The sequence below is a fragment of the Pistacia vera genome, unplaced genomic scaffold (assembly GCF_008641045.1).
Source record: "Pistacia vera cultivar Batoury unplaced genomic scaffold, PisVer_v2 Contig596, whole genome shotgun sequence".
Lineage (NCBI taxonomy): Eukaryota > Viridiplantae > Streptophyta > Magnoliopsida > Sapindales > Anacardiaceae > Pistacia > Pistacia vera.
The window spans coordinates 66,534-92,196 of NW_022196441.1; the positions used below are offsets into that span (position 1 = coordinate 66,534).

The following is a 25,663-nucleotide window of genomic DNA, read 5'->3' on the forward strand; positions in this document are numbered from 1 at the left end:
GCCTTTTTGGACTTACTTACCTGCCACACGATAATGCCCCACTGAAGTGGTTTGGGTCCACCAGCCTTTGGAAAAACAGAGAGATGCTCACTCTTATTTACCTTAGTGTGTTGTTGTATGCTGTTGCTAATGGGATATGTAAAATCCATAAGGAGGGATTATCTTGTGCTGAAACGAGTTAAGCCTTGTGTTGTAGAAAGGCCTGTGAGAGTATATGTCCAAAGTCTTGGATTATAGTGGACTTTCAAGAGTGTCGCGGGCTTATGTTAGAGAACGCCATGGCTTACCTTTGAAAATGTTGTGGGCTTTCATTGGAGAACGCCATGGGCTTACATTGGTTCGAATGACATGAGCTTACCTTTCAAAGTGACATGAGCTTTCATTAGAAAATGCCATACGCTTTATTGAGGTCCAAAAAATCTACAAAGAAAAGTGCAAATTGTAGACAATTCTAGTGTATTTTTCAACTTTTGATTTTTTGGTTTTTCTTCTATTTAAAAGAAGACACTCATAACTCATAATACATCGAAAACCATGCATAAATGCGGTAATATAATAAGTTGCATGGTTTTGTCTTGGATATTCATCCACCGTTAGAGCCAAAGGAACCATAAGACCCAAAAACATGTTTCTGTAAACAGGGGTTAAGGCTTCAAGCTCAACAACTCTGGCCAAGCAAGAGGGAAAAGAACAAGAATGAAAAAATACAAGACTGGCCATTTTGAGTATGAGAAGAGCACCACATTGCAGGTCTCTTATATATAAGAAATCATATGCAGGGCCAAATGACATTGAAAATATGACAGAGAAAACCATGCTACTGGAGATGGGATTTTTAATGTAGATGGTGAACTTGGAGGAACAAAGGAAGACCAACCTTTGAGTTCGCATCAGAATCTGAAGACTTCAGCACCAGAGTCTTCAGGGAGTATGGCCTGAAGCTATGTAGTATTCTAGTCAAGCATCATGCCAAAACCAAGAAGTGGACATGCAGGTATACTAAAAAATTTCTTAAAAGGAACAAAATAACCATATCAAGTGCTCTCATAGTCATAACCATGCAACTTTTTTTTTTTTTTTTTGTTATTGAAAGAAGAGTGCAATTAATGTGTTTTCTAGTGTATATATGTCTTTCATTTCTCCCAGTTCACTAATACAAGCAGCAAAAAATAATTATATTGTGCAAGTATTCATTTTTGCCTATAAGGCCATGCATCAATAGCTGATATATATGTTTTCCTTTATCACACAAAATTCTGGCTGTTGCCTATTCCCTACTTAATTTAACGTGACAATGATGGAATAAAGCAAATGTAGATGGTGAACTTAGAAATGCGGATGAAAACCTAGATCAAAACCCTCGGAAACACAGTCTAAGAGAGAATGCGAGATTACTTTGTGGTCTGAGGTGAGTGAGCCGTGAGGTGAGTTCGACAGAGAGAGGACAGAGAATGCAGCTGGGGGCGTGCAGCGTGCGGGTGAGAGTCCGCAGAGATGCAACTGCGGCGTGGGCGGTGTGAGAAATCTGAGAATCATAGTGTGAGATCTGTTGTAGACTGTAGTGTTGTGTTTAGGGGGTATCGAGCCGAGCCGAGTTTTCGGCTTATCGAGCTCGGCTCGTGAAAGAGAAAAAGTAAACGAGTCGAGACGAGTCAAAAATTATAGGCTCGGCTCGATAATAGATTTATAATTTCGAGTCGGCTCGCTAGCATCTCCAAATAATTATATATTTTTTTTATTCAATTTTTTTTTGCAAAAATTTGGGCAACTTGACAGCCGGCTCGCGAACCTTTCAAAATTCGGTCGCTTTTCTCCTCCTCTTTATTACTTTCTTTTCTCTCTCTCATTTATTTCTCTCTCAATTCTTTCCTCTAAATTATTGATTTGCTTCTTTTCTCTCTCCAGACTCAACGACAATGGTTCACGTTCTCTTCTTCTTCTCTTTTCCCTTTCCCTGTTTCCCTTGCTCTCTGCAGTTCCAAACTCTAAGTTATTTCGTCTCCTTCTTATTACTCTTTGCTTTCTCTTATTTTCTCTCTCTCTCATGACACCTGTTTCTCCTATTTCTTCTTCTTTCTTTCTTTTTTCTCTTTTTTCTTATTTCTTTTCTTCCTTTCATTCTTTCTCCTTGTTTCCCCGGCACTCCTGATCTCCACCAACTCTGATTTCTTTCCCTCTTTTTTTCCTGTTCCTTGCTACTCTCCACCAAATCTGACGCCGACTGCCTAAAGGTTTGGTTTAGTTTAGTTTGAGGAGAAAGGATTTTAGTTGCGTTTTTAGGGATTTTAACATGGGGGTGTTCTTTGTCATTTTTGTAAACTTTGTTTTAAATTTTAGTTTAATCCTTATCTTACTAAACCCTAAAACGCCCCTAATATTCGAGCCTGACTCGGCTCGCGAGCCTAACGAGCTGAGTCGAGGTAGGCTCGAACTCAGCTCGTGTTCTCTCGAAATCGAGCCGAGTCGTCGATTTCAGACGAGGCGAGCCGTAACGAGCCGTACTCGAGCCGAGCTGAGTCGGCTAGCGAGCGGCTCACCTGTTGAACAGCCCTAGTTGTGTAGATTTAGTGTTAGACACAAGAGAGACAGAGTGACAAGAGGAGAGTAGTAGATGTAAAGTAAAAATGTCAAAACTAAAAAGTAAAAACAAATAAATATTTAATATTTTTCGATTCAGCAAACCGGGCGGGTAACCGGATTTTATTTTACGAAAATTGAAAATCGAACCGGATTTTGATTTTTTAAATAATCAAACCGAAACCGAAAAAAAAACGGATTTTCGGTCCAGTTCGGTTTTTGGGTTTTTTTTTTCACTAATCCCGACACCACCATTACAATCCCCTCAACCCCAAATCAAACCCCAACCTCCCGCCTGATTGAACTCCCAATCGCAGCCGCCGCTCTTAATTTCAGTCGGCGTTTCATCAAAATTCGGTAGGTCCTGGCACCAAAAACCACCCAAACACCACCATAGCATCACGACTCCCCACAAAAACCCAACATGCCGATCGCAATTGCCCGCCAATCGCTGCCGCCTCTCCCATAGGTTTTCGCATTTTTCTCACTTTCTAGCCAAATTGGCATCACCAAGGTGCAATCGGGTGGAAAAGTTGGGGTTTTGGTGAGGAGGATAGGGGATGTTATGGTGGTGTCAGGAAGGTCCAATGGTACAGAATCAGCCAGATTTTTGCTGTCGGATCCTATGGGGTTATTTTGAGAGAAAAGTAATAGTGTTAATTTAAGGGTGGGAATTTGCAATTTATGAAACCAAGGGTGGGAACTGGAGATTCGCCAAACCTTGGGTGGGAAAAGTGTGTACTCATTATAAATCTTTGGCTTTGACTTCACGAGCACACCGACATGAATGAGTGATTGGGTCATTAGCCTCGGAAAACAGGAGTACTTACTCTTGTTTACCTTGTGTGTTGTTGTTGTTGGCTTATGGGATATGTTGAATCATAAGGAAGGATTATCTTGTGCTGAAACGAGTTAAGTCTTGTGTTGGAGAAAGGCTTGTGGAGAATCGGAACGCTACAAACACTGAATTTGTGCACCGAAATTTTTACGAATGACGTGGCATCCACTAAGACGCGGTCACGTTGGATAGAAAATATTGATTCCGTGAATGGACGACCGTCCATCTTACATGGACGATCGTCCACAACAATAATGGACTCCGTCCATATAATATGGACCGGTGTCCATTACTATGAACGGCTGTCCATGTAAGATGGACGACGTCCATGCCCAAATTTTAGTTTAATAAAAAATCTTCTGTAAAATTTTCAATTAGAATGTTTACAAATTTAGGCCTCCCAAAACAGGTTCACTTTCTCTTTGCTTTGCATTTGTGTTATAAATGAAAAAAAAAATTTTGGGAGTGGACGCCAGTCCACTCATTTGGATGGTGTCTATTGTATATGGACGACCATCCTCGTTTGATGGACTAGCGTCATACTTAAAATCAAAGTTTTTTTTTCTTTTATTTATCTAAAAATTTTAGCTTTAGGAATGAATATTTCATCAAAATTATTGGACGGTTGTTATTTAATGAAATCTATGTTGTATCCTATGTGACACGTCTGAGTCAAAGTCACGTAGATCGGTGTAAAATTTCGATATCAGTATTTAGTGTCCGTAGCATTTTTTGTGAAGAGATTGTGTGCAGATAAGAGCTTCCACCATTTTCGTAGTAAGGGAGCTACGAAATGGATCCAATACACGACCCCCCGTACTAAAAGCTGACTCAGATGCAACAGTTGAAACGGGCATAGCCAATACATCTCGTGCCATCAAGGAGAGAACTGGATATTTTGTTGAGTTCATCTTCCACCATTTCAAGAGATCAAATGTCTTGTCATCGTCATTTTCAACGTCATCAGCCAAATACTTATCCAACTCTGATTTAGACTTATTAGCTTGCCTTTCAATCTTTCTCCTTTTAAACTTAACCCTCATGCATTCTTGAGGATCAATATCACCATCACCATGATCAACTGCAGTTGCACTTGAAGATTGCTGACTTGACTGCGTAGTAAGAGCCCCAGCCACCTTACACAAATTGTAATGGTTAAATAAAGACAACAAAGTTTCCATCACTTTTTTCTTTAACTTATGAGCAGTTAAAGCATCATAGGACTCACCAATCACCCAATTAACATATTCTAACTTGTCCCTAGGGTCTAAAACAACCACAATGAATAACATTATATTGATATTATCAACATTTGATCAATATTTGTCAAATTTTCCCTTGATCTTTATGGCAATAGAACTTAAGCTAAGATCAGGACTATGAGACCATTCTGAAATCTTCATCCCAATGCTATATATCTGTCGCATGTACTCATTACCAGTTACATAAAAAGAGCCGGACACACGTATGGTAGCATCATAGAAAATTTTCAGAAATGGTAACAAGTACCGGGCATATTCCCAATCACTAAACGTAGGCAAACCCTTTGACCTGTCCCCACTAGAAAGCTCATCTTTGTACTTACTATCTTCTATTTCCAATAATTCAAATGCTCTTTGGAATTTAACTGCGGTATCCAACATCAAATAAGTAGAGTTCCACCTTGTTTTTACATCAAGCACCAAATGACTCTTACTTTCAATTTTTTCTTTCTTCACACACTCCATAAATCTCATTAACCTTACTAGAGAAGACCTCACATATCTTACGGCAGCACGAATTCTAAATATGGAGTCATCCATATCTTTTAACCCCTCTCTTTCAATCAAACTTAGTATGTGTGCACAACATCTCATGTGAAGAAATTGACCACCCAAGACATTTCCCTGCCAACTTGATAACCGAGTCCTAAGATAGCTTATACCCACATTAGTAGAACTTGCATTGTCGACCGTTACTGTGAATACTTTAGAAATACCCCAATCAAGTAAGCATCTCTCCACTGTCTTCCCAATGATTAAAACTTTATGACTACTTATAGGACAAAAGTTTAAAATCCTTTTGTGTAGTTGCCAATTGTCATCGATGAAGTGAGCCGTAAGACACATATAGTTGAGGTTCTGACAACTTGTCCATGTATCAGTAGTGAGACAAGCTGTGTGATTGAACTTACTAAAAAACTTCTTTAGCTTTTCACTCTCGTGAAGATAAATCTTGAAACAATCAGTAACCACATTCTTACGGGAGGGCATTTGAAACCTAGGCTGTGCCGCAGTCATCACACGACGAAACCCCTCACGCTCCACAAAATTAAACGGTAGCTCATCGATAATGATCATTTGGGCAATAGTTTCTCTAATAAAATCTTGATCAAATTTCCATAACAACAAGTTCGATTGTGTAGAGGTGGCAGCCTCACTTGAGAGGTCACATGATGCTTGTTGAAAGAATAATGTCTTCTGTCTCTTGTCCTCCACATTCAAATGATACTTTTTACACCTACTTAAGTGGTTACGTAGACAACTTGTACCACTTTTACTTGGACAAGCAAGAACATTCCCACAATAGTTACATATTGTCGTTAAATCATCTTTATTCTCACACTCATTTTTGGTGAAATGATCCCACATTTAAGGCGTATTCTTCCTATTAGTAGTAGATTTCGCATGTTTAGGACCTGAAGGTATGGGTGGTCTTGGTGTAGGTGCTTGAGTGTCATGTGAAGTGTCAAAAGTGGGTGTGTTGTTATCACTAGTCGAAGATATCTACAATGGCATAAAAAAGGAATACGCATTAACTATTTGTGGTTAGTCAATGCCCAATAGTCTAAGGCACCATGCATTTATATTATCTTAAGAATCGAAATCTTGTAACAGTCAAAGAGATATAATCGAAAATTGGAATTGGAATTGGAAATAACTAACATTTCAACATGTACACAAAATTACCAATGTAATAAAGCTCACTAACCTTCTTTAAATCAGTAGTACTTGGGACTTCCTCACTTGAAATCCTGAAACGATTAATTATACACAAAAATCAATACAAATAATGAAAAAAATAAAATACAATTACACTAAAAATGAAATAATTAAATTACCTAGGAGAAGACAACTTCTCGTATGCCTCTTTCAATCCTTCAATAGGATTGCACCGTTTCATTTTGAAAGCTAGAATTCACAAATTAAATGCACTAGAAATTAAGACTCGGGAAAAGTTAATAATCTACAAAGAAAAGTGCAAATTGCTTAGACAATTTCTAGTGTATTTTTCAACTTTTGATTTTTTGGTTTTTCTTCTATTTAAAAGAAGACACTCATAACTCATAATACATCGAAAACCATGCATAAATGCGGTAATTATAATAAGTTGCATGGTTTTGTCTTGGATATTCATCCACCGTTAGAGCCAAAGGAACCATAAAGACCCAAAAACATGTTTCTGTAAACAGGGGTTAAGGCTTCAAGCTCAACAACTCCATGGCCAAGCAAGAGGGAAAAGAACAAGAATGAAAAAATACAAGACTTGGCCATTTTGAGTATGAGAAGAGCACCACATTGCAGGTCTCTTATATATAAGAAATCATATGCAGGGCCAAATGAACATTGAAAATTATGAGCAGAGAAAACCATGCTACTTGGAGATGGGATTTTTAATGTAGATGGTGAACTTTGGAGGAAACAAAGGAAGACAGCAACCTTTGAGTTCGCATCCAAGAATCTGAAAGACTTCAGCACCAGAGTCTTCAGGGAGTATGGCCTGAAGCTATGTAGTATTCTAAGTCAAGCATCATGCCAAAACCAAGAAGTAGACATGCAGGTATACTAAAAAATTTCTTACAAGGGAACAAAAATAACCATATTCAAGTGCTCTCATAGTCATAACCATGCAACTTTTTTTTTTTTTTTTTTTCGTTAATTGAAGAAAGAGTGCAATTAATGTTGTTTTCTAGTGTATATATGTCTTTCATTTCTCCCAGTTCACTAATACAAGCAGCAAAAAATAATTATATTGATGCAAGATATTCATTTTTGCCTATAAGGCCATGCATCAATAGCTGAGATATATATGTTTTCCTTTATACACACAAATTCTGGCTGTTGCCTATTTCCCATACTTAATTTAACGATGACAAATGATGGAATAAAGCAAATGTAGATGGTGAACTTTAGAAATGCGGATATGAAAACCTAGATCTAAAACCCATCGGAAACACAGATCTAAGAGAGAATGCGAGACTTACTTTGTGGTCTGAGGTGAGTGAGCCGTGAGGTGAGTTCGACAGAGAATGAGAGACAGAGAATGCAGCTGGGGCGTGGCAGCGTGCGGCGTGAGAGTCCGACAGAGAATGCAACTGCGGCGTGCGGCGGTGAGAAATCTGAGAATCATAGTGTAGATCTGTTGTAGACTTGTAGTGTTGTGTTTAGGGGTGTTATCGAGCCGAGCCGAGTTTTCGGCTTATCGAGCTCGGCTCGTGAAAGAGAAAAAGTAAACGAGTCGAGACCGAGTCAAAAATTATATGGCTCGGCTCGATAATAGATTTAGTATATTTCGAGTCGGCTCGCTAGCCATCTCCAAATAATTATATATTTTTTTTATTCAATTTTTTTTTGCAAAAATTTGGGCAACTTGACAGCCGGCTCGCGAACCTTTCAAAATTCGGTCAGCTTTTCTCCTCCCTCATTTATTACTCTTTCTTTTCTCTCTCTCTCATTTATTTCTCTCTCACTTCTTTCCTCTAAATTATTGATTTGCCTTCTTTTCTCTCTCCAGACTCAACGACAATGGTTCACGTTTCTCTCTTCTTCTTCTTTTTCCCTTTCTCCCTGTTTCCCTTGCTCTCTGCAGTCTCCACAACTCTAAGTTATTCTCGTCCTCTTCTTATTACTCTTTGCTTTCTCTTATTTTCTCTCTCTCTCATGACACCTGTTTCTCCTATTTTCTCTTTCTTTCTTTCTTTTTTCTCCTTTTTTCTTATTTTCTCTTTCTTCCTTTCATTCTTTCTCCTTGTTTCCCCGGCACTCCCTGATCTCCACCAACTCTGATTTCTTTCCTCTTTTTTTTTCCTTGTTCCTTGCACTCTCCACCAAATCTGACGCCGACTGCCTAAAATGGTTTGGTTTAGTTTAGTTTGAGGAGAAAGGATTTTAGTTGCGTTTTTAGGGATTTTAACATGGGGGTGTTCTTTGTCATTTTTGTAAACTTTTTGTTTTAAAAATTTTAGTTTAATCCCTTATACTTACTAAAACCCCTAAAACGCCCCTAATAATTCGAGCCTGACTCGGCTCGCGAGCCTAACGAGCTGAGTCGAGGTAGGCTCGAACTCAGCTCGTGTTCTCTCACGAATCGAGCCGAGTCGGCTCGATTTCAGACGAGGCGAGCCGTTAACGAGCCGTACTCGAGCCGAGCTGAGTCGGCTAGCGAGCGGCTCACCTCGTTGAACAGCCCTAGTTGTGTTAGATTTAGTGTTAGACACAAGAGAGACAGAGTGACAAGAGTAGAGTCAGTAGACTGTAAAGTAAAAATGTCAAAACTAAAAAGTAAAAACAAATAAATATTTAATATTTTTCGATTCAGCAAACCGGTTCCGGGTAACCGGATTTTATTTTACGAAAAATTGAAAATCGAACCGGATTTTTGATTTTTTAAATAATCAAACCGAAACCGAAAAAAAAAACGGATTTTCGGTCCAGTTCGGTTTTTGGGTTTTTTTTTCCACTCCTACTCCCGACACCACCATTACAATCCCCTCAACCCCCAAATCAAAACCCCTAACCTCCCCGCCTGATTGAACTCCCCAATCGCCAGCCGCCGCTCTTAATTTCAGTCGGCGTTTCATCAAAATTTCGGTAGGTCCTGGCACCAAAAACCACCCCAAACACCACCAATAGCATCACCGACCTCCCCCACCAAAACCCCCAACATCGCCGATCGCAATTGCCCGCCAATCGCTGCCGCCTCTCCCATAGGTTTTCGCATTTTTTCTCACCTTTCTAGCCAAATTCTGGCACCTCACCAAGGTGCAATCGGGTGGAAAAGTTAGGGGTTTTGGTGAGGAGGATAAGGGGATGCTAATGGTGGTGTCAGGAAGGTCCAATGGTACCAGAATCAAGCCAGATTTTTGGCTTGTCCGGGATCCTCTAGGGGTTATTTTGAGAGAAAAGTAATAGTGTTAATTTAAGGGTGGGAATTTGCAATTTATGAAACCAAGGGTGGGAACTGGAGATTCGCCAAACCTTGGGTGGGAAAATGTCGTTTACTCATTATAATAAGCCTTTTTGGACTTACTTACCTGACACACGATAATGCCCCACTGAAGTGATTTGGGTCATTAGCCTTCGGAAAAACAGAGAGATACTTACTCTTGTTTACCTTAGTGTGTTGTTGTATGTTGTTGCTTATGGGATATGTTGAATCCATAAGGAAGGATTATCTTGTGCTGAAACGAGTTAAGTCTTGTGTTGTAGAAAGGCTTGTGAGAGAATCGGTAACGCTACAAACACTGAATTTGTGCACCGAAATTTTTTACTGAATGACGTGGCATCCACTAAGACGCGGTCACGTTGGATAGAAAATATTGATTCCGTGAATGGACGACCGTCCATCTTACATGGACGATCGTCCACAACAATATCAATGGACTCCCGTCCATATAATATGGACCGGTGTCCATTTACTATGAACGGCTGTCCATGTAAGATGGACGACCGTCCATGCCCAAATTTTAGTTTAATAAAAAATCTTCTGTAAAATTTTCAATTAGAATGTTTACAAATTTAGGCCTCCCAAAACAGGTTTCATTTCTCTCTTGCTTTGCATTTTGTTTATAAATGAAAAAAAAAAATTTTGGGAGTGGACGCCAGTCCACTCATTTGGATGGCTGTCTATTGTATATGGACGACCATCCTCGTTTGATGGACTAGCGTCCATACTTAAAATCAAAGTTTTTTTTTTTCTTTTATTTTATCTAAAAATTTTATGCTTTAGGAATGAATATTTCATCTAAAATTATTGGACGGTTGTTCATTTACTGAATATCTATGTTGTATCCTATGTGACACGTCTGAGTCAAATGTCACGTAGATCGGTGTAAAATTTCGATATCAGTATTTAGTGTCCGTAGCATTTTTTGTGAGAGAATATGTCCAAAGTCTTGGATTATAGTGGACTTTCAAGAGTGTCGCGGCTTTATATTAGAGAACGCCCTGGCTTACCTTTGAAAGTGTTGTGGGCTTTCATTGGCGAACGCCATGGGCTTACATTGGTTCGAATGACATGAGCTTACCTTTCAAAGTGACATGAGCTTTCATTAGAAAATGCCATACGCTTTATTGAGGTCCAAAAAACAGCCATTATTGTGGAGACTTGGAGCTTGATTTATGGCATTGGATCTCTTTGACAAAAGTGGCCATCAACACCCGTTCACCAAAAATTGCAATCAAATACATGACTAAAATATCTAAATACTGTAGATATACTGTTCACGAACTTGATGCAGTGCAGTTGTGAGGAACAAACAGAAGTACACAACCATATTGGATATAAATAAGATTTATAAAGTAAAGCAGACATTATCATCTAAGAGTAATGTTACTTAGGGGGAAAGCTTCATTTTATTGAGAAATTAATTTATTCCTAAATTATTCATCTTTTTCACATTCTTTTTTTTCTGAAATTTTCTAACGGCAATATGAATAAAAAATCTTCTAGACCAAAAAAGCTATATATTGTTTCAAAACTATAAATAATAAATTTCCTTTTGGGTAATTTTTAATTTAAGATATCTTTAAAATTTTATAGAAATATGCTTGGTTTGGTCTTAGTGTTATAAAGAATAAGCAACGTTATGTATAACTCTAAAATATCTACATATAATCATATATAAACATTGAATTGGCATCTTCATTCTCCATTAAGAAAGAGGAGGGTTTCAAAGATGAAAGAACCTTAAAAAGTGTTCCCACTTCCTTCCTTTGCTATCCCTAATTCCTCAATTTTAGCATATGTCACCGCTAGATTATTGACACGTGGAAGAGAATAGGTTCTTGAAGTGATTAAAGCTATCAATTATGAAGGATTCGGCATAGATTACCCATGCTTTTCTTCCTCCACTCTTCATTCACTTTGTCCATCTTTTATCGTTCTGTTTTTCCATTGTTTATTGTGATTATTTTATAGGTATGGGTTATCTATTGTAATATAAACTTTAAACATGTATTAATTAATTAAATTAAACAAAATATGTGGCTTTATATTGTATATATAAGGCCTTCACACCCTTCTCATATTGTTTCAAATCATCTATCTTTACTCATAATTGAACATTCTTCTTTCATTTAAGAATTTGCCCATCAATTCAATAATTCCATGGCCTCTTCAAAGGTGCCTTGCTTTCTCTCTCTTTTAATTACTTTGTTATTATTATTATTATTTTGGGTAAACTCGGTAAATATATTAGAAGGAAGAAGGAAAGAACTTGTTGACTCAATCTTCTATATGTATATATGGTATTTTCTTTATGATTGGAAATATTTTTTTTCCTACAACACTAAAAAAATAAATAAATAAATGTATTACTATAGCAAATTATTTCCTGCAGCTAGCTATAGAAGTTGATATTGATGATTAGGTTAAGTTATCAAAAAAATGTTGGCGTCGGAAAAACTCTTTTTTTTTTTTTTGGGTAGTGACAGTTGGAAATATATGTACTAGAAGAAGTTCATTGCTTGGTAATTAATTAACACAAATAGCATACTATTTCAGGTTGAAGTTGAAGCACCAGCCACCGGAGATATAGAAGAAACTTTTGAGGTCCCTTCGACCGTGGAAGAAAAAGTAGCCACACCTACTGAAGAAGCAGAAGTAGTTGTTCATGAAGATGATGATGAAGAAGAAGAGGAAGAAGTTGAGACTGCATTGAAGGAGGAAAATGAAGAAAAAGAAATTACATCACCTCTGGTTGAAAATGAAGTGGATGAAACTGATGCTACTTTTGATGATGATGATGATGATGATGCCGAAGCTCAAAACCTTGAAGATTACTAGACTTTACTTAATATTTACGTTTAAGTTTTTTTTAAGGCATCTTTAACTACATATATATTTCATTTTTATGCGTGCTTTTGAGTGTTTGTGAATTCCTAAACAAATAAATTAATAATACGTCTTAATTATATTTGTGGTTGAGTATATATATGTATTATACAAGAATTTTGGACCACATTCCCTTAAACTTTTGTCTTTTTTAGATTTTTAGGTCAAGTTTTTTTTTAAATAACCCTTGTTAGTTGGAATCAACTTAAAATAAAAGTCGAGAATCACAAAGCATATGTCCCTACAACTTTGTTCACCATAATACAAAAGACAATTAATTAATTGACGTAATTCTGTTTGGATCTGTCAGTTATATATAAAAAGACAAGTTGACTCGAATACTTCTATTCACCAAAATATATATATATAAAGGTAAAAATGGTATTTAGATATAAAATTTAGAATAAAAAAAAAAATTGTTCATTTTTTAGTCTCCTCTCTCAAATCTTCATCTTCTTCTCTCTCGGTTTCTTTTTATTTAATTTCCTTTTTTTTTTTTTTTAATTCTTCCTTTTCTCTTCACATGATTAAAATCCTGTGGGTTATTCCTTTTCTTCTTTTAAAACAATGGACCTTCATGTCAATTTTAGTAATAGTAGAATATAAAACTCTTAAGTAGTGCTGGTATAAGAACAAATCAAAAGAATCCCTGAAAGGTGCATGTCCAAAGTTTGCATAATGAAAGATAAAAAAACTATAATATGAAATAGAGTTTTTATTGAAATTAATGAATTTCAATAATCATAAAAATAGAGTTTAATAATAAATAAAACGCTATTCTTAAACTCATTTAACGATATAGTTTAATAAAAAAAAATTTAATTACTATAGTTTTCTTTCATCAAAAAACAGAAAATTTATAAAATAAATATACGAAAATAGATATGTTATTTAAACTTTGCTTGGCCAAAAATGCATGCATTCATGTTATGTTTTGCATTAAGAGATTCAAATATAACTCTTACTTTACAACTGTGATGCTATGTACTATATAAACATATAAATAAGGGAAATTACTAAAAACGGCCCAACAATTCAAAGAACTACAAAATATTATTAAAAGATATGTTAAAAAAATTTAGAAATGGGAAAATATTACGAGATCTAAAAATGAAAATTCTTCTAGATATGACCTAAATCACTTAAGGCTATCCCAAATCTTGGAAATATATAGAGTTACGAATTGTAAACCAAACGTGTATCCAAATATACTATTTTTCAAGCATTTTTACAACCAAAAACCTTTTTTTTTCTACTACACATTATTTTCACCAAATATTTTAACTCAAAATAAAATGTGACATGTTTGGTGAAATTTTAAAACTATAGTTTTCTTAAAGGGTTATGTAAACTCCAAAACTTTTCACTAATTCATAAAACCACCCACCAATTAGGGATGGGCATTTTCCAGCTCCGTCGGGACCTGACCCGATTGGAGCGGGGATTACTCAAAATTGTCGGGGCCAGGATAGGCTTGGGCCCAATGACATTTCTTGGCCTTGGGGATAGAGATGGTCATATCCCAAACCCGTCCCACCCCCACGGATGGGGAAATCTTAAGAATTTTTTTTTTTTTTTTTTTTCCTAAATCACCGCAGATAACAAATTCTAGGAAGAAGAGGAAAGTATCAAAAAAAATTTTGTTTGTAAGATTTATTAATTGAATAAAATGATAAAAAAACAATTATTTTCTTTTAGGCATATTTTTTTTCTTGTAATGAATGCTACCAATAAAAATAGTTCTCGTAATTGAAAAACATAAAAGTAAATTATAATCACAATCTTATTATTGAATAAAATCTCCTAATTGAAAAAATAAAAGGAATTTATTATCCCGAAATCTAAGCGTAATCAAACAAATAATAAAATTAAACTGCTACAGAATTAAATAAAAGAAGATAAAATGGACTCTTGAATATCATCATTTATTGAATTGCATTACAACATTATGAACTAATATTAATCTAGAGATTTTCATAACAACTCTTGAATTTGTATCAAGCATTTATGTACACCAAGAAAATCATCTACACATTTCTTGCTTGCAGGGTTGTGGTGTGCCACCACGGGAACCAGAACCGGTGTGCTAGAAAGGAGTGTTACCTTCACTACGGCTGAATAGGTAATATAATTAAAATTTGGGAATGAAATTTATGGCTAAGTACAAATTAGAGGAAATTTGAATTTAATTGGTTGATTACTTTCCTTCTTTTGTTATCAAAACTCTTGCTTCATCTCTTTGTTGATAATATTTATTACACTTTAAAAAGCATTTCTAAATTACTTTTCAAATTATCATAACACTATTTAGGTTTTTAAACTTTTTGGATAATTTTAATTTATTAATTTGCAAATATTTATTTAAAAATCATAATAGATTTAGTTGAACTTAATAGTCTTAAACTATAGATTTTGCTGGAATTCTAGGTAGGCCGGGTTGGGGATGAGAGTAACCACATCCTCGCGGATTGGGCTTGGAGATTCTCCAAAATCCCCGTCTTGGAGACGAGTAGGGCTCGGGGAATCTCATTGGGCCCTTGGACTGGGCTCGGGGACAGGGGTCCTTGACTTGTGCCCATCTCTGACACCGATGTTGGAATAGGAGCTAACCCCTATTCCGTTAAAAATCTTTAATAATACTATGTTAAAATAGAAAATTATGTTTTTACCCTTGTTGATGCCCTCTTTTATCAAGGTAGCTCGTAAAAGCCCAAAGCGGTTCCAAGCTATTTCATATTTCAGTAAGGTATATTCGGTCTCATGCCTATGTATGTTTTCGTAACCCTCTTCAGGAGACCGGCGGGCCCAAGCTGTTAATGTGGCATTTTGGTGGGTTATAGTGTGGTGGGATAGACTGTCTATTAAAGTTTATTAGGCTGAAATACTTTTTTGAATTAGACTCGCTTGGGGGGATTCTAACTAAATTCCTGAATGCCACATTATCACTTCCCTTTTGACTATGACGCATTATGAGACCTATTAAAAGCCATTTTAATTGTAGCCTGTTGGGCATAGTTTAGGCCTTCAATCCTATCCATCAGAAACCTTGTTTTAGGCCCATTAATGTCCACCTTCCAGTGGCAATTTAATTTGACAATATCTTGTTTTAGGCCTCTTAAATATTGTCTTATGTACAGTCATGTAGTATAAAATTGAGTAATATTATACCTATAAAGAAATTTTACAAAGATTTTTATATAAAGTGATGTGGTAGAAAATAAATGAGATACTAAATATGATGAGTTTGATTTTTTTTTTATTCATTATTCTATAAATTTTTTGCTATATTACTTTGTAAGAATATTTATTTATACGCCTAGTATTACTGTTTAAAATTTGATACATATCATATCAATTTGCAAAAGTTAACGTATATTATATGTTTAATATTTTAGAGAGTTTTTGTACCCACTCATTGCTTTGTAATTTATGAGATCAAGAATGCTAGATGATAAGCAGTTTGATTCGAAATTATGATATTTGGTATTGATTTCAAAGAAAAAGTCTTTTAACCAATATCATATTTAAAAGCATGAAGATCACATTACAATTACTAGTAATTCTACAAAACAATGTATTGTCGATTGGGTTTTGAGTTTCAAAACCTTTTCTACTGAAATTTGAAAATTGAAAATCTCAATGCATAATTAACAAGACCTTGTTTTTGTTGTGTTCATATATAGTCATGGTGTGGTGGGGACTATGTAAATGATATAGGTAAGCAGTAAAATCCAAGAAAAAGTTAAAGAGAATAGACAACATATAAGAAATAAAGAAGATATTCAGGTATAAGATAAGACGTAACGGCCCTACACCCATAATAGTTTTAGCCCCTTTTTTTTTTTTTTTTTTTTTTTTAATTTATTCTCTTCTTTTAGTGGCACTTGTTTTGAGACTTAGAAGTATATCTCTTGAATCTCCATGACAACTACAATTCAAAATCCATTCCTTTCAGCTATAGCGTATAAGAGCTAATAAAACTCCACCATACTAATTTAGTAAAACTCATTAATTTTAAGAACATACTAGCTTGTAACATTCTTCTCTCACTTTTGCTTTGTTTTTATTGTACGTATAGAATACAAACTTATCACTTATTTAATTTACCCTTATATAATATTTATATTTACAAAGTTGAAATTTTAAGTTACCTGATTACACTATAATTAATTAATGATAGATATAATAAATGGGTTTGACTATTGTAATACAAATTTTTAGTCTTTGATTTAATGTAATTCAATGAAGTTGGATGAGAAGTTGGTTATGTTTAATACCCCAACTAATAAAATTCGAAGCCATTAGACTACATATCATGAATCAAGTCATGAATTTATATAAAAAAAATGGTGTTATTATAGCTTGACCTAGAATAAATATGGTATCGGAGATAAAAAAATATATTCATCTAAGTTATAATATATATATATATATTTTTTTAAATCTTTAATGTCAGAAGAAAAATAAGAGAGCTATTGCTAGTTTTCCTCTCAAGGGTATTATACGATACACAAAAATTATATATAAGATAACCACCATTGGGTGGCTTGATGATAAAAAAACAAAGAAGAATCTAAGTTTAAATGGTTTCTCGAGTTCGAGTCCCCACGACCCATAATAGAAGTGACCATTAGAGCTAATACCCGGTTGGTAATTTCAGGGTCTCGAAGGAATAGTAGAGGTGCGAGCAAGCTAACTCGGATACCTTCAGTTATAAAAAAAAATTATATATAAGATGTTAGTATATGACACTATTCTTATATATAAGATGTTAGTGTATAAAGAGATATGACATTATTCTTTTAATACATAGTTGGTTGATAGTAGCTAATTGAATTAAATTTGTAATGTCGATGCGAAATTTCGTACCATCTATAATGTTGAGACGTGAACACACATCAACTATAGATACTCAATTGACCCCCAAGAGGAACCAAGTAGGATAGGTGTGTGATCCGAGGGGATCAGTGAGAACGAACGCGAATGATTGGGACAAGATCGGAGACATTTAGTTGAACTTAATAGTCTTAAAATGTTGATTTTGCTGGAATTCTGGCAGGCCGGGTTGGGGATTAGAGTAACCACATCCCTGCGGGTTGGGCTTGGAGATTCCCCAAAATCCCCGTCTTGGAGACGGGTAGGGCTCGGAGAATACTTTTTTGAGTTAGACTCACTTGGGGGGATTCTAACTAAATACCTGAATACCACATTATCACTTCCCTTTTGCTATGACGCATTATGAGACATATTAAAAGCCATTTTAATTGTAGCCTGTTGGGCATAGTTTAGGCCTTCAATCCTATCCATCAGAAACCTTGTTTTAGGCCAATTAATGTCCACCTTCCAGTTTGCAATTTAATTTGACAATATCTTGTTTTAGGCCTCTTAAATATTGTCTTATGTACAGTCATGTAGTATAAAATTGAGTAATATTATACCTATAAAGAAATTTTACAAAGATTTTTATATAAAGTGATGTGGTAGAAAATAAATGAGATACTAAATATGATGAGTTTGATTTTTTTTTTATTCATTATTCTATAAATTTTTTGCTATATTACTTTGTAAGAATATTTATTTATACGCCTAGTATTACCGTTTAAAATTTGATACATATCATATCAATTTGTAAAAGTTAACTTATATTATATGTTTAATATTTTAGAGAGTTTTTGTACCCACTCATTGCTTTGTAATTTATGAGATCAAGAATGCTAGATGATAAGCAGTTTGATTCAAAATTATGATATTTGGTATTGATTTCAAAGAAAAAGTCTTTTAACCAATATCATATTTAAAAGCATGAAGATCACATTACAATTACTAGTAATTCTATAAAACAATGTATAGTCGATTGGGTTTTGAGTTTCAAAACCTTTTCTACTGAAATTTGAAATTTGAAAATCTCGATGCATAATTAACGAGACCTTGTTTTTGTTGTGTTCATATATAGTCATGGTGTGGTGGGGACTATGTAAATGATATAGGTAAGCAGTAAAATCCAAGAAAAAGTTAAAGAGAATAGACAACATATAAGAAATAAAGAAGATATTCAGGTATAAGATAAGACGTAACGGCCCTACACCCATAATAGTTTTAGCCCCTTTTTTTTTTTTTTTTTTTTTTTTAATTTATTCTCTTCTTTTAGTGGCACTTGTTTTGAGACTTAGAAGTATATCTCTTGAATCTCCATGACAACTACAATTCAAAATCCATTCCTTTCAGCTATAGCGTATAAGAGCTAATAAAACTCCACCATATTAATTTAGTAAAACTCATTAATTTTGAGGACATACTAGCTTGTAACATTCTTCTCTCACTTTTGCTTTGTTTTTATTGTATGTATAGAAAACAAACTTACCACTTATTTAATTTACCCTTATATAATATTTATATTTACAAAGTTGAAATTTTAAGTTACCTGATTACACTATAATTAATTAATGATAGATATAATAAATGGGTTAGACTATTGTAATACAAATTTTTAGTCTTTGATTTAATGTAATTCAATGAAGTTGGATGAGAAGTTGGTTATGTTTAATACCCCAACTAATAAAATTCGAAGCCATTAGACTACATATCATGAATCAAGTCATGAATTTATATAAAAAAAATAGTGTTATTATAGCTTGACCTAGAATAAATATGGTATCGGAGATAAAAAAATATATTCATCTAAGTTATAATATATATATATATATTTTTTTAAATCTTTAATGTCAGAAGAAAAATGAGGGAGCTATTGCTAGTTTTCCTCTCAAGAGTATTATACAATACACAAAAATTATATATACGATAACCACCATTGGGTGGCTTGATGATAAAAAAACAAAGAAGAATCTAAGTTTAAATGGTTTCTCGAGTTCGAGTCCCCACGACCCATAATAGAAGTGACCATTAGAGCTTATACCCGGTTGGTAATTTCAGGGTCTCGAAGGAATAGTAGAGGTGCGAGTAAGCTAACTCGGATACCTTCGGTTATAAAAAAAAATTATATATAAGATGTTAGTATATGACACTATTCTTATATATAAGATGTTAGTGTATAAAGAGATATGACATTATTCTTTTAATACATATTTGGTTGATAGTAGCTAATTGAATTAAATTTGTATTGTCGATGCGAAATTTCATACCGACTATAATGTTGAGACGTGAATACACATAAACTATAGATACTTGATTGACCCCCAAGAGGAACCAAGTAGGATAGGTGTGTGATCTGAGGGGATCAGTGAGAACGAACGCGAATGATTGGGACAAGATCAGAATCAAAGGATGTATCGAATGATAATGAATAAAGAGGCAAATTTTTTAGAGTGGTTCGACCAAACAAGAAATAGAGCCTACATCCACTATTTCTTTTTATCGAGATGAGTGATTACAAAGAATTTGATTAAAAACAAAGGTTTTAACTTGGTATTTATAGGGGGTTAGCAATGGCAGTTGTTAGTGTGTATGCGACAGTGAAATGATTATTGTCGGCCTTGACAAGTTTTGGTTGATTGAGGTCATCAGAATATTATTACGCTTAATCTTAGTTACTGTTGTAATTAATAGGAGTTTATCGGAGAGTAGTCACTGGTTAAACGAAGCAGTTGCATGTATTGCACCTGGTGCCCATTCAGTTTAATAGGCTCATTAGGTGTTGCAACGAGCGATGATGTTCGTCGACCCTAGCTGCGAGCTGAAAATTGTCTTGGATGAGTATTTTGTTCGGTTTGTTTAGTGCGGCATCCAAGCTAGAATCTCTGTGCTTCCACGGGGCTCGAGCTTGATTTGTATTCCCGCACAACATGTATATAACTTTATTTTGTTACACTTTATCATTTTTATAATTATCCTATCGTTAACAATTGTGTTTGTTAATTTCAATTTTGAAAACCAAGTTAGATGAACACTATTGATCCATTTAAATTCATGAGAAGCAATTAATAAAAGGGCAGAGGCAGGCACACCTTGTCTGCACATGAATAATCAGCGCCTCTTCTTTACAGGGTATAGCACATGCAAGATATAATATAAAATGAAAATCAAATAAAAAAAAAATTATTATTCTTGTTGATAGGGCAGAGCCGCAGAGGTGGGCTTTGTTTTGCCTACTTCAAGTATGAACTTTTGAAGCCTGCAATTTACAGAAGAACTAGTACCATATTTGAATTAACCAGGTGTATGTTGACCTAAACCCTAGACATATTAATAGCCAATATATATAAATTTATCAGGTCTTTTAATAAATCAGCTTTTGAAGCCTTGGGAGAGCCTTGGGAGAAGTGGGACTTCTCTGGAAAAACTGCACGGAGCACTAAGTTCTCACCGCTACGCGTGTGGGGTTAAAAAGAGTTCTAATTTATTGTATTGTATTTGCATTTGCATTTGCATTTGTGTTTGCTTGGAAAATGGACAAACCTTAGGCCAAGAAAGTAGAAAAGAAAAGAACTCGGACACATCATGCATTGGAATATACATTTGATCAGAGACAAACTGATAAAGGAATTAAAAAAAGGAAGAAAGAAGAAGAAAAAAGACAACCTGAGCTCTGATGAGTGATGATCATAAAAGTTAAAGATAAATAGAATATTAAACAAAACTCAGAAGAAAAGCAACCTTACCTTTACGTTGCACCATGCATCTATCTCTTTCTTCCTTTCTTACCTTACCTAGCCTTACCTCTTTGTCTCTCTGTCTCCTGCTGTCAAACTTCGTTATTTGGGTTGCTTTCTTTTCTTTTCCTTTTTTTTTTCTTTTATGGTTGTTTTAGTATGCCCTTTTAATCAATCTCTAATTTTATCTTCTGGTTAGTGCGGGTTTTTATAAAGAATTGTACAATCTTTCTTTCTTTTCTTTTTTTTTAAATAAAGAATGGTAATTGTGTAGGATATTTTTAAACAATCTTTTATTTATTTTTTATTATAATACAGTCAATCTTTCAACAAAATCGGTAATTTTTTAAAAACACTAAAGATCAGTAGAATTAAACTTTTTTTTTTTTATCTAAATGGGTTTATTTTATTTTTCTCTTGTAAGCTTGTTTAATATTAAACTCATTTATTTCGTTAGAATATTAAAATCACTTGTATCATGTATCAAGAGCTTTTTAATAATTTTATAAAGGGTGTTTGATAGTTTCAAAGAGGTTTCAATATTTTCAAGAGGATTTTTTTTTATAATTATAGTGATATTCGAAAATACTTTCTAAATAAAATGGATTTGTTTATTGTTGGAAATATTTAATGCTATTGTAATAAAGAAAATGCATACATTAAGGCACTTAATGCGTACAGATTAATAGGAGCGTTTTATTGCCTTGCTTTGGATCCCTACACGCTTACTGACTTTAACACTCACACTCTCTCTCTCTTTTAACCCTCAACCTCTTTTTAAATAGCTAGTTGTGCACCCACGCTTGGCAGCCACCAAGAGAGAAAAGAAACTTTGAGTCTCAACTCAAACTCTAATCAGTCTCCAACGTTTTAACATTCCTTGTGAACTCTCTCCAATGGAAGTAAGTCTTATTCTTCTTCTTTTTCTTCTTCAAGTACTACTAGTTGTTCTTGGATGTTCATAAGTTTTGTAATACTAATTAATTGGTGTAGGATTATTACTACAAGAGAAGTCATGTACCAGCTTTTGGTAGCTGGGACTGGAACAACGATCTCCCTTTCACTCAATGCTTTGAATCTGCAAGAGAAGCTGGCTTGCTTCGTTACAGTTACTCTGAAGATCGTGATTTGTACGTTGCTGGTGATTTATATCAAAACGATGTTGTCACTCCTGCCATGATTGTTGTTCCTCGCAGAAGGGTAAGCTCAAATTAATTACAGAAATATATAAATCAATTGTTAACCAATAAACTTTTAACCTAAATTTTGTCCATATAATTACTCAGTATTGTGCAAGAAGATGCTTTTCATCTTTACATTTCTTTTTACCATCTTTTCATGTAGCTTAATATAAATACCTGGGAATTAAAGCAATATTTGAAGATGAATGCACTTGAGCTTTTGTATCTACAAAAATATTGCTTTCTCAAATAAACTTCATTTTTTATGGGATAACGAGAAACGTGTACTAGTCTATGTTATAAGATCAAGCATTTTCTTCAAAAAATCTTGTTTTGAAAACGTTTATTTATCATGAATGTAGACAAAAGTTCGTGACTCACATGCCAAAGATGAGAAAAAGCAAAATTGGACGGTGAGCGATGTGATTGAGCCACCAAGTCCAACGCCTATGGCTAACGTCACACCCAAACCAGTTGATGAAGACTTGTACAAAATCTCACCAGAACTTCTTTACGCTAAAACCAAGAAGGTGAGCTCCACTTTTTTCTTTTCTTTTCAATTTTTTTTTTTATATTTATAAATAAAGTTTTTAATTAGCATTAATAATTGAGCTTAATCTATAGTTCATCTTTTTTGACTTTTAAGCAAAGTTGTATTGGTGAACTTTCTTGTATTAATATTTTGAATTTTAATTTAACCTTTTTGGGTGCAGAAGGGAGTGCTAGGCTTCTTCTCAAGCTGCTTGCTGCCAACTTGTGTTTTGTGAAGAGAGTTTGTAGGGCTACAGAGAAGGGATTTCAATTGCTGTTAATTATTGTCCTAATTTGTAAAGGGCATATGTATTATATAAATATAACAAATATATGTGATTATGAGTAAATTAATTGAGATTCCTGGTGATTATTGGTTGTGGGTTATTTATATGGCTTAGAGAAATAGAAGGGTGTTAATGAAGCTAATTCGCCTTTTGCTTAAAGAGAAATTAATCCCTTCACAAGAATCTTAAATTCTCTATTTCTACGTCTGCTTTTCGGCTTTTTAATTATGGATGAGGATATATGATAGGATAAGCATAATAACTTGTTAGTACAAATAAATAAGAGTCATGTTACAAACATCATGTAGCATATAATATAATCACACAAATTTTATTATAATATTAAAAATTTAAAATAATTAAAAATTTGTAATTCTATTATAATATTAAAAGTTTAAAATAATTAAAAATTTGTGTAGTTCTGACATATACCACATCATGATATAATGAAAATTATGTAAAAGAGTGATATAAGTATAGCATTACTCATATAATAAAAATTATGTAAAAGAGTGATATAAGTATAGTATTACTCATAAATAAATAATCGTTCATTCACGATAATAAAAGGGATATAATAAGTATAAATAACTTTTTCAACCAAAGGTTTGCCTTAATGACACTTTCTCACCCAAAAGTTTTAAAATACCACTTTCTCATTCAAAGTTTATATTCCGTTAATACCCAAAATATTCTTCCCAAGAGTTAAGGTAAGAGAGGTTTTGTAGAGTAGAGGCCGGTGGATCGAATGATGGTGATTAATTGAATATTCACCACCAAAAATTAGTTAAGAACAAGAAAACTTAACTTTGCGGTGGTTGACATTTGGCAAGAAATCAAGTACCGGAGTAAGAGCATTTTTGTAGAGAGAAGACTGGAGGTTCAAATGGTAGTGATGGAGAGGATTTTTGCCTCCGAAATTAAATATGGGTAGTAATGAAATATTAACTTTAGGTGAGAAAATGGTATTTTGAAATTTTTTGGGTGGAAAAGAGTCATTAAGGCAAACCTCGGTAGGAAAAAGTCGTTTATTCTATTAATAAATTATCTGAAAATGGAGTTAAAAAATTTAAATTTTGAAACTTTTTGGGTGGAAAAGGGTAAGGCAAACCTTGGGTAGGAAAAAGTCTTTATTCTATTAATAAATTATCTGAAAATGGAGTTAAAAAATTTAATATACTTTCAAACCTATACCATATTAACCATTGCATTGTAGTTTCCTTGAAATGCCCTCGTATATAAACCACCCTATCACTCACTTCACTTGCATTTTCAAACTTTGAGAAGCTTCTTCTGTGTGATTTTTTTCGACACTTTAATTTTATTTTTGTTTCTTCATTTTCATCCAAGTAGTGATTAAGATTTGAAATTTGTTGTTATCAATTCATAATGAGCACAAGTATTGAAATATTAATGGTTTACGGGAATTAATGAATTGATATTAAAATAATTATTCATATTTAACTCTTCTTCAAAATTGTATATTGAAATGTAAATGGATTCCTACATAAATATAAGTCAATAATTTTAAAATGAGCAAACGACATATTCCCACCCAAAGATTAGCGAAATAACAAGGTTCTACCCTTAGTTTCATTTATTCTAGATTTCCAACCTTAAAGTAACATAAAATTGTTTAAAGAAACAGTTAAAAGTTAAACTTGTCATTCTAAAGTCCTTATGATTTCCAACCCATTACACTGCCAGCACCGCCGCTAACCGTTCAATAGGCTCCTTGCTAGTTCTGACCATTCAATAGGCTCCTCACTGGTTCTGACCATCAAAATCGACAAGATTTAACTATCCATCATCGTTTTTTGCCCGTGACCTCTCTCTACGCCGCAAGTCAGTCGTGTTTTACAATCCAACTTCTCAATTGGGCATTCATGTGACTGCTTTTGGGTTGTTCTTTACTTTTGGTTTGCTTTGATTTGATTTTTGGAGTTGTTTGAGAGTGATATTACAGAGTTTTTGTTTTGAGTGTATTTCGGGGGGCTGTTCATTGTGGACTTTCTTTGAACAATCGACTTGCTAACCTTCAAAGTTGTAGATGGAAGCACTAGTGACCGAAAATCAATCACGCAGATACATACACAACAAAACTACTTCCACAATCAAAATCCAATCCGAAAAGCCATCAAAAACTCAAAAATCTCAACCCCAAGTCTTCAAAATGGTGAAACCCTAAATGGTGGGGGGCGGCAGCTGGCAGGCAATTGGTGTCAGGGAGGATACGAGATTTGGAGGTGGGAGGCCGGTGAGATGATTGGTGCTTGCGGGAGGGATTTTTTATGCCAGAAGCAATCAAAAAAGGGCAAAAATCGCGCAACTAGGTGATGGTGGCAATGGTTGGTACGAAAAAGAAGAAAATGAAAGGACAATTTGGTAATAGCATATGTTAGAATTCTACAGTCACTGATGGTGTTACTATAAGGGTGAGAATTTGAATTAAATGAAACTAGGGGTGGACACTTGCTCTTTCACTAATCTTTGGGTGGGAACATGTCGTTTATTCTTTTAAAATGAATATTTTCTAAGTGGGGCACCTAG

General features: G+C 34.4%; 2 protein-coding genes across 2 annotated transcripts; both read left to right on the plus strand.

The window, feature by feature from the left end:
* Nucleotides 1-11,656: 11,656 nt before the first annotated feature.
* On the plus strand, nucleotides 11,657-12,592 carry LOC116110086 (glutamic acid-rich protein-like). Its single transcript, XM_031396318.1, has 2 exons — nucleotides 11,657-11,797; nucleotides 12,179-12,592. The coding sequence occupies exons 1-2, from the start codon at nucleotides 11,783-11,785 to the stop codon at nucleotides 12,458-12,460; spliced, it is 297 nt and encodes a 98-aa protein (XP_031252178.1). The 5' UTR covers nucleotides 11,657-11,782; the 3' UTR covers nucleotides 12,461-12,592.
* A 9,270-nt stretch (nucleotides 12,593-21,862) lies between these two features.
* LOC116110100 lies at nucleotides 21,863-23,176 on the plus strand. The gene is made up of 4 exons (XM_031396329.1): nucleotides 21,863-22,016; nucleotides 22,108-22,314; nucleotides 22,658-22,825; nucleotides 23,009-23,176. Exons 1-4 carry the CDS (start codon nucleotides 22,011-22,013, stop codon nucleotides 23,060-23,062), a joined length of 435 nt encoding a protein of 144 aa, XP_031252189.1. The 5' UTR covers nucleotides 21,863-22,010; the 3' UTR covers nucleotides 23,063-23,176.
* The last annotated feature ends 2,487 nt before the right edge of the window (nucleotides 23,177-25,663 follow it).